General features: G+C 38.1%; 2 protein-coding genes across 2 annotated transcripts; both read right to left on the bottom strand.

Moving 5' to 3' along the window:
• Positions 1 to 103: 103 nt before the first annotated feature.
• LOC129726776 (D-aspartate oxidase-like) lies at positions 104 to 1,570 on the bottom strand. Its single transcript, XM_055683855.1, has 4 exons — positions 1,278 to 1,570; positions 1,003 to 1,218; positions 453 to 949; positions 104 to 369 (listed from the first exon to the last, which is right to left on the bottom strand). The coding sequence occupies exons 1-4, from the start codon at positions 1,568 to 1,570 to the stop codon at positions 206 to 208; spliced, it is 1,170 nt and encodes a 389-aa protein (XP_055539830.1). The 3' UTR covers positions 104 to 205.
• Positions 1,571 to 2,397: 827 nt separating this feature from the next.
• LOC129726778 (aurora kinase A-interacting protein-like) lies at positions 2,398 to 3,382 on the bottom strand. Its single transcript, XM_055683859.1, has 3 exons — positions 3,227 to 3,382; positions 2,725 to 3,167; positions 2,398 to 2,655 (listed from the first exon to the last, which is right to left on the bottom strand). Exons 1-3 carry the CDS (start codon positions 3,249 to 3,251, stop codon positions 2,455 to 2,457), a joined length of 669 nt encoding a protein of 222 aa, XP_055539834.1. The 5' UTR covers positions 3,252 to 3,382; the 3' UTR covers positions 2,398 to 2,454.
• Positions 3,383 to 11,625: the final 8,243 nt, after the last annotated feature.

Below are 11,625 nucleotides of genomic sequence, written 5' to 3'. Positions count from 1 at the left end.
TGCCTTATCAATTTGGTCTTCTCACCGTCAATGTCAGGTTGTTTCCATCCGCGTTTTGCTCACCGCAGGGGATTTCTCTCAACGCCGGAGAAAAGCGATAATATGCAATCACTACTTTGTGTATTTAAATATATTATAAATCACAAGCAACTTGTTTTTGTTTTCAATCTTAGAATTGAAACAAAGCGTTTACATTTGATGATTGTTAAAGCTTTGATTTCCTCCTACGATAACGCTGGTGAAGCTGGCTGTGATCAAGAAGATCTTGCACTAATGCTAAGACATCGCCTGCACAGCCCCATGCCAGTGTGATACCACTTCCCCCATGGCCATAGTTGTGGATTATTGGAACCAAGTTGGTACTGTGTTCTGTAAAGATGTGAGAATATGTTTTAAAAATTGGTCAAGTCTTTCAAGTTATTTTATGATCAAGAATTATTCGATAAACTCACCTGCTTGAACGTGCTCAATTTCTAATCTTACAGCGGTTCGTGTCGGTCGCAGTCCCACCAAGTCAGCAATTACAGGTGCTCGATCAAGAGCACGTGTTAGTCCTGTACATCCATCATGAATACCCAATGTATCCTCTGACCTGACTTCCAGTTCGCAGTCACCAGTTTGCTTTGTACCACCCAAAGTAACACTTTCGGTATTGGGAATAACATAACCGGCAGCGGAGATCAACACATGGAACATCCAAGGTGCATGAACACGTCTTACCTGACCCCGACAAGATCTGACTGCATCGTCATTTAGTAATTCTCTTGATCCTAAACCCAAACAATTTATTACTATGACATTGGAGAATGAGGCATTCTCGCTGATAAACCGTAGCAACTCCCCTATCGTTTCCTGGCGGAACACCGTTCCTCGCGAGCGTAGTGTTCTAGTGTAGAACTGCAGCAATTTTGTTGGCTCACAAGTGAAGGTTACAAATTCGGCTCCAGAGCTACGGTGATGCCGTGTTCAAAACTATGTTTTATTCTTGCTGCAAATACTTACCAATATCTCATGCCATGTTCAGCTCTAAATTGCATCAATCTAGTCTCGGACAATTCAGAAAACCCAAACACAAAATCCTTCCAAAAGAATTCATCATCTCCTGATTGATTTTCGGAGGAAAGTGCCAAATATGGTATCAAACTAATTCCACATTCATCGGCGTATCCTGCTTTCCACATCTCATGGAAATATTGGTAGGTATCTCTGGACCATTTTCTAAATAGAAAAACTGATCAAATGATTATGATTACTCAAACCTATCAATAATTATTCACTTTACTAGCTGCTGCGCAGTGTCCCCCAGCAGATAGGGCTCCCATAAACCTGCAGCCACATCACTTGTAGTGTTTGGACTGAAATGCTCGCTGACTATCTCAATGCACGAACGAGGATACTGTTCCGACAGTCGCATTGCACAGGATAAACCGTTAATACCGGCACCCAGGATGAGAAATTTTAAATCGCCGAAGCAGTTCATTGTTTGTTTCCAACTGCGCGAAACGCGTGCTCTTTTCCGTCTCACAGTTGTCAATGCCAATGAATGATCTATTTCTGGCATCTCATTCATCAGGCGACAGAGTTAGGTGATAAGATTCTCTGTAGAGCTTACAGTGGGACACGTTGATAAACAGTAAGTGGTTCTCTTTATTATTCTCCATTTTATATAGTTTCAAAATTTTTATGGAAGTGAGGTAACATGTTTCATTTTCATTCAGCACAATGTCTTTTTATCATGCTTGTTCGAAATTTTTATTTGCCGTGTCCACAATTATAATAGGGATATCAAATTTAAAGTTTCAAATATTATTCATATACTATATATAGTAGAAATCATATACTAACTTTAATACTAGGATGTACGCTATATGCGTTAAGAATATTTTTGGGTGGATGATGTTTGAACTAATTGGCAAGTGTATTAGGTACCCTAATACATGTGACCAGCCGAGAGTCAAATTGTGACTGTCACGATTAATCGAAACATGTTTCAACAGATTTCCGTAATTATTTTGAACTTTTTGTTTCAATGTTGATCAATTCCACATAATCTCAAAATTTGAGCACTTTTTTCCAAAAAAGGATGCGTTTCTAATCATTCCACGGTACGATGAAATCCGTCAGAAAATTTTCGTTTCCGAAGAAAAATGTTCAGAAGTTACCTATATTCAAAACCCGGTAGAAACCTCAGACGTTTACAAATAAAAGCATATTGTAAGAAACAAAATCATGGACCCCAGCTTAACTGTAAACAAAAAAGGAAAAGGATCGGTGTTGGTTATTGCTTTAAAAGTAAGAAATATCAAAAATTTAACTGCTTTAACTTCTGCGTTGTATATAACCCATTAGCAATCAAAAACAAAATGCATTTTTTTGGAGGATCATTAAACCGAACGATTAACCACATAATGCCAATAAAACCTTTATTGCTGCATAAAACTACCAACTATCATTTCATTCGATGCCCAATTTTTGCTTAATAATAAACTGCGGCAATCGTTTACCCTTCCACAAGCGGGGAATCGGCGTTTCAGTCGCTTGCCGTAGCTTTTCGGCAACGTACATTTCGGCGGAGAACTTCTCCGCTTGCTTTATTTGGTTTATCAGTTCCGCCTGGAAAGCCTTCTCTTTACGCAGCTCACGACGTTGTCGAACCTGATCGAAATTGAATTTTATTATTAAATGCTAACAAACCCCTTCGACTGCTTGCTGATGGTTACCTACCTTAGCCCATTCGAATTTCATCTTCTTGCGAAGCTTTCTCAGCTTGTGTTTGCGCATTTTACGACGTCGAATAACGATCAACCTAGCGGCCTGGATACCACTGTCGTCCGTGGTTCGACCGTGACCAGTTGGAAGTTCCACATTGGATATTTTATTCAAAGGATTTTCCGAAATTTCAAAAATGCGAGTTTGGTTAGGATTTTCGATAATTCGGTTGCTCCGCGGTACGTCGATAATCTCCTTTCGTGGAAGCAGCGGATTTACTACTGGGGAACAGCCGATGTCAAGTGAAATTTCACGTGGCCGAAATAATAGTCTTGGCTGCAATATAGGTAAAGGCACCGGTGGGGCTGCATGTTGTGTTTTAACTAGTGCAGGATTGTAATCCGCCGGTTTGGCATGCAGTGTTACGTTTGAAAACCTTCGAGTCAATTTTAAAATTGCTGCAAGCAGAATGTTTGATTTATGAAAAGTTTATTATTATTATCAGGTAATTAATCACCTTCAAACGAACGTTGACATAGCATGGTTCCCTAATTTTTTGTTTGAGTTCAAACTGCATGAATGTTCCTCGATTCTACGGTAATCCGGCGATCCATCCAGTTATACAACGTTATGGTTAAATTTTACTGTCATAACAAAACACGGCTGCTTACGAAACGTCACGCAAAAGGAATCGGTGAAAAGGAGGGTTTTGAAAATGCTCATATCAGCCCAAGAAAACAAATTCGTCACACGATAATTTCAATTTACATGCAGGTGGCGCAACGTTACATGCAAACGATTTGAAAGAATATACGATTCTGCAAAAATTGAATAGGGTACCTATTTATTTGAATTTCGAACTGCGCATAATTTCGTACAACCTAAAGATACATGTATGTATTGATAAAAGTACTATGACAATAAATATTTGAGTGGGGCGACGTTTTATTAATATAATGAAGCTTGATAGCACAATTTTAAATTTATCGGAAGTTGATTAGTTTTGTCTCCGCTTGGCCAGCTTGGCGCATTGCGTTTCAAATTTGTATGGAAAAACTTTAAAAGTTCAAAATGGCTTAAACCATACGTTTCTTGACTTCAAAAGCTAGATTTTTTGATACTCAACGATTTTGCCGCAAAAACGAAAGAAAATAAGATATCCCTAAAAATGGATAGGATGTTTCCTAATTGACGCCGGTACACTGGTAGTATTGACAGAAAAAATGATTTTCAGCATTTAATTCTACCTACTCAACATTGAACAGCTATTATATTAATAGCGTTTTTAGAGACATCCTTGCTCTTCAATGTCTTCGGCAAAGTTGTTAAGTAACTAAAATACTATACCTTAACGTTACACGTACACTTTCCGATGCTGTTATTTGAGCCCCAGAATTTCACTAGCTTAAAAACCTATTACGAACAACTATTGCGCTATTGCTTGAAGTCTCATGGCAATAATTTCATGACGATCAATTTTAAAAATAACACGAAATATATCGTCAGTTGATTTCAAGACTGGAAAAAAATCACTGTTTGGATCGTTCTTCATCTGTTGCGGACCGATCGGGAGAAGAGCATCAAGCATTAAGTGCATGTTACATAGGAAGCAAGAGTTTTTTTTTTGTAACTAAATGTATGAGATAAATGCATGGAAAATTGCTGTTAAAATACACAAATCATAGTGAAAAGGTTTTTTATTGTTTTGAACAATGATATTTGATGTAAAGTTGAATTATTTACAGGCTTTGTTTTGCTCATCTTCATCTTAAAGAGAAAGAGTTTTCTTCCCTCTTAACAACTGCGAGCTTACATTCAATGTGCATGATGCACAGTGATGTCCGATTACTTCTCGATTAATCGAGTTAATCGATTATTTGCGGAAATATTCGATTAATTTTTAATCGATTAACTGACTTTTGAATTATTGAATAATCGAATAGTTGACCCCGATTATTGTTCGATTATAGTTCAACTTTGTCCAAAAATGGGAAAATTGGTGATGCCAGCGGTGAAGAAAACACAAGAGATTTCGAAACCTCTGTTCTCACTTATTTTATATTATCCATTTAGTTGAAAATTGTAGTTGTCGACTGGCGACAATTGATTCTACTCGCATGCCGCACATTATACATTGTACCTTACGTCGCAAATAGTGCGCTGTATAGCGCATCTGATGTGCTATACAGCGCATTACTTCCCACGTAAGGTTATTTAAAGTCGCGATTTCGATTTAGTGCTGCGACGTTGATATTTCATTCAAAATTATAAAAATGCGCGCACGAACGAAAACTAAACTTTTTTTTGCGTGTTCACAAACAAAACTCTTGGCGACGACTACGAAGTTAAAAAAGATTTTAAGGGCTGTTCGCACTTACGCAAACTCACATCAGCGATTGTTAAAATATGTGTGAGTGCCAGAGATAAAATATTTCCTTCCCTGTTTTTCGCATGCAAGAACCGAACGAATTCGCGTTGACCCAATTATAGTATGGAACCGAATTCAAGGACAGATTCCAACGCTTTATAAAATACCGATGAGAGCGGGGGCCTAGTGTGGTTGGTAACGTCTCCGCCAACCTTGCTCGACGCCTGGGTTCGAATCCCACCGCCGACATAGGTGTCGATGGTTGTGAGGTGGCGTGATCCACTCACAACCAACCCAACTGGTCTAGATTCAATCCTAGCCGACACCGGAAGATTTTCTGAGGCGAAAAATCTCTGGGATCACGCCTTCCATCGCATGAGGAAGTAAAGCCGTTGGCGCCGGTCCGTTGATAATCGGGTCGTGAGTTAGGGTCCTGGGTGTGGAGTCGCCTCCCTGGGCGTCGGTGATTGGCCACAACAGAGGCGGAACTAGACCGACGGAAAATAAGCGAGAATAAAAAAAAAAAAAAAATACCGATGAAATACATGCCAGTTCTAGGAACATCCGTTCCTTCAGAAGTCTATTCAGCAAAGCCGGTCAAACGATTACAAAGCTGCGAAATCGGCTCCAAAGACCCCAACTAGAAATGTTCCTAATCTAACAGTCGATAGGAGAGGATGCATGGTTCTACTGACGGCACCTACTCACGTCACGTAGGATTCGATCACTTAAATCTAGTGTAAAGTTTTTCGTACAGCAAAATCACTTGCAAACAAATTCACAATTGCAAAACTGAAGAATTAAATGAATCGGAAAAATACTTTCTCGAAAATTCATAAAGAATTAGGCTAATTGAATTATTAAATATATTAAATAATGTGATTTCAAACCGAATAGTCAAAAAGTGTCTTGAAGAAAGTTTTAATATGTTGTAAAATTGTACAATATTTTTGCTGCAAAAAAGCAAAGTTTAGGTGTTACACTATTTAACACAGAATTTGCAGTAGAGATTCGATCATAGGCTTGTTCGATGACCCAGCTTTGTACATCGAAATCAAGAGGTAGGCCACGGAATATTTCTAGAGCTTTCTGCCAGATTTGTCAGTAAAATCTAGAGGTTTATTGGTAACTGACTGTTGGTCAGCACTAACATTTTATTTTTGAACGTAGGGCTCACGCAATCAAATAATCGATTATCTCGATTAATCGAATATCTTGCGTCAGTTAATCGAGTCCGATAAGCGGGCCCGAACAAAATAATCGATTAACAATTAATCGATTAGTTGAAAAAATCGGACATCACTATGTGCATCACACCATCTGCTGTAGATAGACCGCAGAGTAATAGTTTCTCTGACGAAAAAACGCTCCTAATTTGACAGAGCATCCGCGCACGCAAGAAAAATGAAATAAATTGCTCGGCGACCGACTGAGCATTGCGTTACCGTTCTCATCGCTCTGGGGTGCGGCAAAAACAGTATACAATCGAACTTTCTGCAGAATACGCACCCATGGTGAGTTGTAATCTTCCTATAATATTGAATTCGAAAACGGTTAGGATGTGGCTTCAATATGAACCTAAATGTTTTGATATTTGGCCAACTTCTCTTTTAGTAAAGGAGAACGAAAACTACTCCCTCTTAAACTGAGAGAGCAAATGTTTATCCCTAACACGTGATGATAAAGAGTGAAAAGGAACTCTGCGTCTGAAATACTCTACGCCTAAATGTGGATAATTACTCACTCTGTGTGAGAGAAAGTCTAGTTCTCCAAGGGGTTTGGCAGGTAGAAAAGGAAATTTGGGCAAAAATCAAGAGAACGGAAGAAGCCTGATTATTTACAATAACAAACATAGTTGAAATATGGTATAACTATGTAGAATAATATCAATCTAGAAGGTTGAGAATTTTTAGTCATTTTTGAAGGTTGGAAACTAATATCTACAACTTTGCTGAAGTCGCCACACCGATCAGATATATTTTTGATCATCAATACCTTCCCAAAATCGCATTTTTAAATAGCTTCTCAAAAATGAATCGTGTTTCAAGAAATAAACCAATGACACAAAATGGCATCTTGTGCCCATAGAAATGTCTATGCAAATACTTTCAGCCAAATCAAAAATGACAATTGGAAAAAAAAATATACTGGGGGGTCATTCCATACGAAGTGTACATGCCACTTGGACACGACCATCACAGATTTTGTTCAAAGTTGGGGGAATTATTCATCTACTGTCTCTTTGGAAAAATCCCAATTTTGGTGTCGATTGGAATACCCCCCGCTCTCCAGGACCCCCTCTTTATTGCAAAGTCGTGTATTTTTTGTCAAAAATCCCTTTTTCCTCCTTCTTACAATTCATAGACGTAAGATGTCCGAGAAATACTGATAGATGATTTTTGAAGAAAATAAACCAAGGAATCCAGAAAAAATATAAGTTTTGACCGAAAGTGTTGCCGGATAAATTATTTTTGTATTTAAAAACTAAATTTACATTTTTCGGCAAATGCAGCCATTTTTATTTTAAATTTGATAAAAAATAAACCAAGGAATCCAGAAAAAATAAAAATTTTGACCGGAAGTGTTGCCAGATAAATTATTTTTGTATTTGAAAACTAAATTTACATTTTTCGCCAAATGCAGCCATTTTCATTGTTAATTTGATAATTTCATCGTGCTTCTCGGAAAATTTCACATAAGAAACAAACTCGGACATTTTACGTCTATGAATTGTAAGAAAAAGAAAAAAGAGATTTTGAACAAAAAATGCCTGACATTGCAATAAACAGGGGGGTCCTGGAGAGCGGGGGGTATTCCAATCGACACCAAATTTGGGATTTTGCCAAAGTAACAGTAGATGAATAATTCTCCCAACTTTGAGCAAAATCTGTGATGGTCGTGTCCAAGTTTGTGTTTTTTCGTGGTCACTTTGTATGAAATGACCCTGGGATATTTTTTGTGGAATTTCATCTGATTTCAATAGTTTTAGCATCAAAAGATTCAGTAACTTCTGTGCTTTGAAATCAATGTCAACGGTGCTCCGGAAGAGTATCGTCGAATATGGGTATTTCCAGAATCAGGATGTTGCCCAGAGAGCGAAAACCTACTACAGACGCCATATTGAAATTTAAGATGGTGACTACCAGTTTCCGGAAAACAGAGATGTCCAGAGACCTGAAAACGACCACAGTGGCCCTTTTTAATTGCAAAATGGCGACTTCCTGTTTCTAGAAGAGAACCAATTTTGGCCGAACTTCATCGGATATGGGTGTTTCCGGAATCTGGATAATGCCCAGACACCGGAGATCAACTCCTGATGCCATTTTGAAATTCAAGATGGTCGCTTTCGGTTTCCGGAGAACAGTTAGAACTGACCAAATACCACATAATGTGAATACTCTCGGAATCAGGATGCTGCCCAGCGATCCAAAACGACACTAGACGAACCGGAAGTCACCACCTTGAATTTCAAAACGGCGTGTGAAACTGATTGTCGGTCTCTAGGCATCATCTCGATTCCGGAAATGCCCACATTGGTAGAATTTTATATTTCCAAAAACCGAAAGCCACCATTTTGATATTCCCGATTCCGAAAACACTCATATGAGGTGATGTTTGGTCTATTTTGACTGTTTTCCAGAAACCGGAAGTCACTATTTTGAATTTCAGAACGTTGTCTGGAGTTGACTTCCAGTCTCTGGGCACCATCCTGATCGCGGAAATACCCATATAGGCGATTAAAATGACTGTTCGACTGACAGCTGACGCTGAAGTAAAAATAAGGATGATGATTTGTAGGCAGCATTTTACCTATCAAGATACTATTTGCAGTGAGTTATCACGAGTTTACGTAGCGGAAAACTTTAAATATTTAGATTGTTTCACTAAACGGTAGATTTAAACTAAAGAAATGCAATTTCAACATGCCATGTACATACCAACTCCTGTAATAACTTAACCTCAAATTAGAATCGAAACCGGATCTCATATATTTGCAATTTCATAAGTATTTTCTTGACAGTAATTAGTCTACTAGATACTACTGAGAGTCTCTAACCAGCAGCATTGTTATTGACGTCAAGAACATCCATTTTACGCAAATATCGCATGAAAAACAGTCTTTTGTGTATATAAGCCTTGGCTAAAAATTGAATTTATCATCATTTTCCAAGTTCTAAAGTTCAAATCCAGAAGTCGCACGGTTGTTTTTAGTTTCCCAGTCAGACTTCCATCGGGTAAGAGTCGGACTGTCGGGCCAATTTTTCTCAGAATTCATGCGGGTTGAACGAAATTTGCTCGAAATACACGATCCAACAGACTGTTGGTGTGTGTGTGTTGAACGCTCTTTATTTCTGTTTTTTTTGTCTTTCTCGTTTTGGCACAGATCAGTTGGTTCATGAAAACTCTCTTCTGGCGAGATGGATCAATTTAGCGTTAGATCGCCTATTGGGCGGTATTCGTTCATTTTTGATTCTCTTCCAGAGACCGTAAGTCGCCACTTTGAAATTAAAAATGGCCTCTGGAGTCATTTTCAGGTCTCTGTAATCATCCCGTGTCTGAAAAAACTCATATGAGGTAGTATTTGGTCAAATATAGCTGTTTTCCGGAAACAGGAAGTCACCATCTTAAATTTTAAAATGGCGTCTGGAGTTGATTTCCGCACTCTGGGCATCATTCCAATTTCGGAAATACCGTGGAATGAAGTGAAATTGATCAGTGGGGTGAAATTGATCACCTGAAAATTCATGATAAAAAATACTAATCAAAAGATATTGCTCCCACAACACTAGGCAATGTTAACGTGTCCTTAAACGCAACTTTTGCATGATTCACATACCTGTCAAAGTTAACCTTGCATGCCTGGTGCAATTTTTCATATTTTCGAAAAACTCTTCTAACTCAGTCAAAACTCAATAAAATTTGATCAAACAAGTTTCCAAATAACAAAAAAAAAGTATTGAATTTACTTAAAATTATCTTAGTTGAGGGTTAATTACGTTAAATCTGAAGAAGTGAGTAAAGTTTGATAAAAGCTCAAAAAAATGTAATTTTCAACAATGATCATTCCATACCATTAAAGACATACTGATGAATTCGCAGGAAACCACAAAGATTTTAATTTCAGAGCTAGTTTTTGAGCTTTTGCAACAAACCGAATTGAAATCGATCTAACGACGATCAAGTAAGAGCAAATTTAGAAACAAGCATCTCGTGAACCAAAATAAACAAATTTTAACCTGAAATATCATTATTTTCGTTTCCAAACTAGCTGTAGGTGATATTTTTCAGTACAGAAATCATCATTTATCTTTAGCATATCGAAAAAAAGCACATTGCCCAAAGAATGTATGGATTTCAATGGTGATCAGGGCCGGCGGTTCATGTGGGTAGTGTGGGTAGTAGTACCCACTCGGAAAATAGCCCTGTGGGTACTTACCCACACGGGACTTTCGGACAAAACCAAGACAAAAATGACAGATTTTTTGATGGATATTGTTGAACTAGAGGTTATAAATCTACAGATATGTGCAGTTGTAAAGTTTCTCAGGGAAAAGGCTCATTTTTCAATTGTTCCCGAATTCGTTTGTTTTGTCTGATTAACCAATACCAGGCTTGTTCAGGGCCGGTGGTTGATGTGGATACTATGGGTAGAAGTACCCACTCGAAAATATCCATGTGGGTACTCACCCACTCGGGATTTTCGGGAAAAAACAAAAATTCCAATATTTTTCACGTTTGAAATTTAAAAAATACGTGTAGATGCGTGAATGACGGTAGGAATTTCTCTAAACAAAATTCGTAGATCTGGTAACACTGATCGCGAGTGATGCATTTGTATAGAGGCGTTGTCGCATCTATTTCCCCCCAATCAGTTTCACCCCAATTTACCTCACAGTACCTTATAGAATTATCGAATTTATTTTATGAAGTAGACGATATAAATTCACCAATAGCCATAGAGGTTTACTGGAGCACATACCAGTGTTTTAAAATTATACTATTTCGGGAAAAATGTACATGAAGCTAGTTAATTAGAAATTGTTGTAAAAATTGATCAATTTCACCCCGTTCCATGGTACCCCATTGGGTGGTATTCAGCCAATTTTGGTCTCTTCCAGAAACCGGAAGTCCCAATAATCAAAATGTACATGTCGGTGTTTGAGATTTCATATAAACATTTTCGTGGCCTTTTATACATGCATGAAATATGTATGATGCAGGCGCATGGTAGGTAGAACACTAATCGGTCCTACTCAATGACCAAAATTCACTCCAAACATAAATAGAATTGCTTGATTGAATTGACATGATATAAAAAAACTTTTCGAATACCGGCAGCACTGCAACCCCTGATACTACATATTCTCTACTCTTAGTATTCTATAGGCATATGCTGATTACGGCTGCGATCGCATAACACGCTTGGCGACCGCGGATTATCACTCTCAATTTTCTCTCCCGCTCTGTGTTACCAGTAGTGTACCCAACCCACTATTCGCCGTACATACTTCGAAATTGACAATCCACGCGCACCAATATCATAATGA

The sequence above is a fragment of the Wyeomyia smithii genome, chromosome 3 (assembly GCF_029784165.1).
Source record: "Wyeomyia smithii strain HCP4-BCI-WySm-NY-G18 chromosome 3, ASM2978416v1, whole genome shotgun sequence".
NCBI classification, from domain to species: Eukaryota; Metazoa; Arthropoda; class Insecta; order Diptera; family Culicidae; genus Wyeomyia; species Wyeomyia smithii.
The sequence above is the reverse complement of the archived record's forward strand: the minus strand, read 5'-3'. Positions and strand labels throughout refer to the sequence as shown.

Coding starts and splice junctions, on each gene's coding strand:
- LOC129726776 (XM_055683855.1), bottom strand. CDS start 1,570: ATGAATGAGATGCCAGAAATAGATCATTCATTGGCATTGACAACTGTG. Junction 1,219..1,277: donor ACTGCGCAGCAGCTAGTAAA/GTGAATAATTAT, acceptor TTTTCTATTTAG/AAAATGGTCCAGAGATACCT. Junction 950..1,002: donor GAACATGGCATGAGATATTG/GTAAGTATTTGC, acceptor GCATCACCGTAG/CTCTGGAGCCGAATTTGTAA.
- LOC129726778 (XM_055683859.1), bottom strand. CDS start 3,251: ATGCTATGTCAACGTTCGTTTGAAG. Junction 3,168..3,226: donor ATGTCAACGTTCGTTTGAAG/GTGATTAATTAC, acceptor TTCTGCTTGCAG/CAATTTTAAAATTGACTCGA. Junction 2,656..2,724: donor TGAAATTCGAATGGGCTAAG/GTAGGTAACCAT, acceptor AATTTCGATCAG/GTTCGACAACGTCGTGAGCT.